General features: G+C 54.8%; 1 protein-coding gene across 1 annotated transcript; it reads left to right on the plus strand.

The window, feature by feature from the left end:
• Window positions 1–39: 39 nt before the first annotated feature.
• PPTG_10468 (hypothetical protein) lies at window positions 40–2,161 on the plus strand (the record flags this gene model as incomplete). The annotated part of the gene is made up of 4 exons (XM_008905160.1): window positions 40–162; window positions 225–551; window positions 624–1,853; window positions 1,922–2,161. 4 exons carry the CDS (start codon window positions 40–42, stop codon window positions 2,159–2,161), a joined length of 1,920 nt encoding a protein of 639 aa, XP_008903408.1.
• Between the last annotated feature and the right edge of the window lie 1,403 nt (window positions 2,162–3,564).

Genomic DNA, 3,564 nt, shown 5'->3' on the forward strand with positions numbered 1-3,564 from the left:
GATGTGCTGGAACGCGCACGGGGGGTCTCATCTGGAGACATGGGAACGCCAGAGTATTGGCTGGAGTGGTACGCCAATGCGTTGGAAACGTCGACGGAAGCGAAACGCGCGAATCGAGATTTCCGGGAGGTCGGAGAGTTCAAAGGAACGTCGCTACCTGTGGTAAGCGTAGTGTCGAGCGACAGGACGAGAGTACGGGTACTGAGGTGCCTACTGGAGACGAGGAAGGGCGCAAGTTCATGCGGAACGTGTGTGTAGGACTTGATGGAACTACCGCCTCGGTCTCTTGGAACCCCGAAAAGGAAGCAGGAACGCTGTTTAGATGGCGTTCCATAATTCGTAATCGAGTATACGAACTCCTTAAACGGGAATGGAACATGGAAAAGAGTCCTCATCGAGGAGGCCCGAGGGCCTTAGAGAACGATGGAGCCGAGGACTACGTTCCACCGTTACGGGACAAGGAGGACAAAGATTGTCTGGATGAGGAGTTGCTACGCGGATACCTAGTTGAAGTGGGAGGAACGCAAAATGTGGCGTTCCTGGATCGGGCTGTGAGTTGGGCCCTTCGCTATTTTGAGGTTGAAGCTCGCGGTATAAGGGACAAATTGTGAGAAAGGGCGAAGGACAATCCAGAGATAGTGGACCCGGGCGCGACGAGCATCGCAAAAAAAAGGCGGAAAAAGGTGACCTTTCATTTGCCGACCGAGGAAGGAGGGGCCGCAGTTGCCGAAGAGGCACCCGATGTTTATTGGGTGAGCACGGGGAAAGCCCCAAGGAGGCCAAGAAGGCCTGGGCTGCGCGAAGAAGACGCCGGTGATGACGAGGAAGGCGACGACGACGTCGTGCCCCAGTGCAAGCGAGTCATTGGCAGCGTCGGGGGTTTGCAGGCCCTATCGGACGGTTACATCGACTGCTGCCCGTCGGAGATGCTGGCAGACACGGGCGCCATAGCGAGTCTAGTCGACAGAAGGGTGATGAGGCGTCTGGGGCGTGACTCAGAGCCACTCCGGCCCTACTGTGGAACACTAGACAGTGTATCAGGGCACGCGATCCGCGTCCGTGGAGTGATTGACCTTCCGGTGACACTCGGAACGCTGGAGAAGACGCTTCCTTTTGTAGTGACCGACCACTTTTTCGTGGATGCGATCATTGGAACAGATTCGTTGAAGACGTTTCGTGCTGTGATAGACCTCGAGGAACAGTCGATGCTGAAGGAAACAGGGGACGTGATCCCCTTGGGCGTGGCGAGGGTGGAAGAGACGTATGCCGCCAAGATATCGTCGTCAGTACGGCTGGGACCGGGTCGCCAAGCTCTCGTGCGGTCAAGTGTTCGAGGAGCTGTGAAGGACAAGTCGGTCGTGCTAGTCGAGGGCGTTCCAGAGGCGGAAAATTCGCTGAGAGTCGCTCGGACGCTGTGCACGGTGACAAACGGAACGGTTCTGGTCGAGGTGTGCAATGCTTCTACAGAAGAGGTGGAAGTCGAGTCTGGAGCTTACCTCGCTGCTGTGACTGTTGTGCCAGAGTCGGCCTTCACTACTGAAGCACCAGAGCGAGAGGGAACGCCGAAGAACATCAGTGCGGTATTAAGCGCCTCTAGTAAGAACGCCGAGACTCGGGTTGAGACGGAAGAGGCGGAAATGACCGCGGCGATGAAGAACAGAGATGACGATGACTTTGAGGTGGACTTCCAAGACTCATCGTTAGGGGCGGAACAGAGGACACTTTTCGTGGAAATGCTGAAGGACATGCGAGATCTGTTCGTCGAGACCTCCAAGAAGCCTGGGAGGACTGAACTTCTGAGGTTCAGCATTGACACGGGAACGCATGTGCCGATAAAGCAGCCCCCGTACCGGGTTTCGAAGGCTGAAGGAGACGTTGTGGAGTCTGAGATTCAAGAGTATTTAGACCTTGGGCTCATCAGGCCTTCAACGAGCCCGTGGCGAGTCCCGTGCTTATGATAAGGAAGACCGACGGTGGTATTAGATTCTGTATCGACTACAGGAAATTGAACGCTGTCACGGTGAAGGACAGCTACCCCATGCCGTTGATAGACGACATCTTGGATGTTCTGGGGAACACCAAACTCTTCTCGACCATGGATATCGCCTCTGGATATTCCAATGGATCCAGACAGTGTGGAAAAGACGGCGTGCACAAGTAAGTTTGGATTGTACGAGTGGCTTGTCATGCCGTTTGGCTTGTGCAATGCTGTTCCAGCTTTCGAGCGGTTGATGGAGAATGTCCTCGTTGATCTCATGTGGAGGGTCTGTCTGGTCTACCTGGACGACTGTGTCGTCTTTAGTGACGATTTTCCTACTCATTTAGGGCGAGTACGCCAAGGTTTGGAACGCTTTAAGAAGGCCGAATTCAAGCTGAAGATGAAGAAGTCTCACTGGGGACGCAATCAGGCAACGTTCCTGGGCCACATTGTGACTCCAACTGGAATCCTACCTAATCCTGAGAAGGCGAAGGCGGTGATGAATATCGAGAGGCCGCATGACCTGCACACGGTCAGGACGTTCCTGGGACTGACTAGTTACTTTCGGCGTTATATACCGGGCTTCGCAGCGATTGCAGCACCGTTGGAACGCCAGAAGCAAAAAGGGGTGGCGTTCTTGTGGAACGACGATTGTGAGGTCGCGTTCCGATAGCTCCAACGAGCACTGGTGAAGCCACCTATTCTCGTGTATCCTAATTTCAGGAAGCGCTTCAAGCTCTACGTGGATGCATCTCTCTTGGCTGTAGGGGCATGTCTGATGCAGGAGATCGACAAGCGTGACCGGGCAATCGCGTATGCTAGCAAGATGTTGGTAGGCTCTCAGCGGAACTGGATCTACAAGACGAGTGGAACAACGGAAATTGAATGTTGGGAATCGTGTGGGCTACGCGTAAATTTAGGTGCTACTTAGATCACGCCGAGTTCGGCCTGTTTACGGATCATCAGGCGCTCACGTCGATTTTTGGTGAGAATACGAGGACGACGAACGCCAAGTTACCACAGTGGTCTATGGAGTTGTCACAGTTACGGTTTAAGGTGCACCACAGGTCGGGAACGTCGATGGGGGCATGTCGATGGCTTGTCGAGGCTGTACCACCGACCGGACGACGGCGTAGTGGGTGTCATCCGGATGGCTGATCTCCTCAATGAAGAAGCGGAAGATGAAGCCGATCTCGGAACGTCGAGGTCTGGAGTGACACGAATGCTGGAAGGAACGCCGGATCCCGGTGGAACGACCGTTTGGAACGTCGGCGAGGGTGTTGTCCCTGTCGGGGAGCACCTCGAGGCCACAGTTCCTGGCGACGGAACGCCGAGGGATGGATCGCTGGAGCCGAATGAGCCTCTTACGCAAGCGGAACAGGAAGAGAATCTCGAGGGTGGGGCTCCTCTGATGCACCCGTCTCCCGTGGACGTATTCGGGCTGTATTGTGATAAGTTCGTAGAAGAACAAGGACGTGTGCCTTGGATGAGGGCATTGAAGGCGTTTCTTGAAGATGGAGCGTTGGCGCTCGATCCGCAATTAAGGGTCAACGTACTGAAGATGTCACCCCACTACGTGATGAGGA

The sequence above is a fragment of the Phytophthora parasitica genome (genome assembly GCF_000247585.1).
Source record: "Phytophthora parasitica INRA-310 unplaced genomic scaffold supercont2.19, whole genome shotgun sequence".
Classification (NCBI taxonomy): Eukaryota; Oomycota; class Peronosporomycetes; order Peronosporales; family Peronosporaceae; genus Phytophthora; species Phytophthora nicotianae.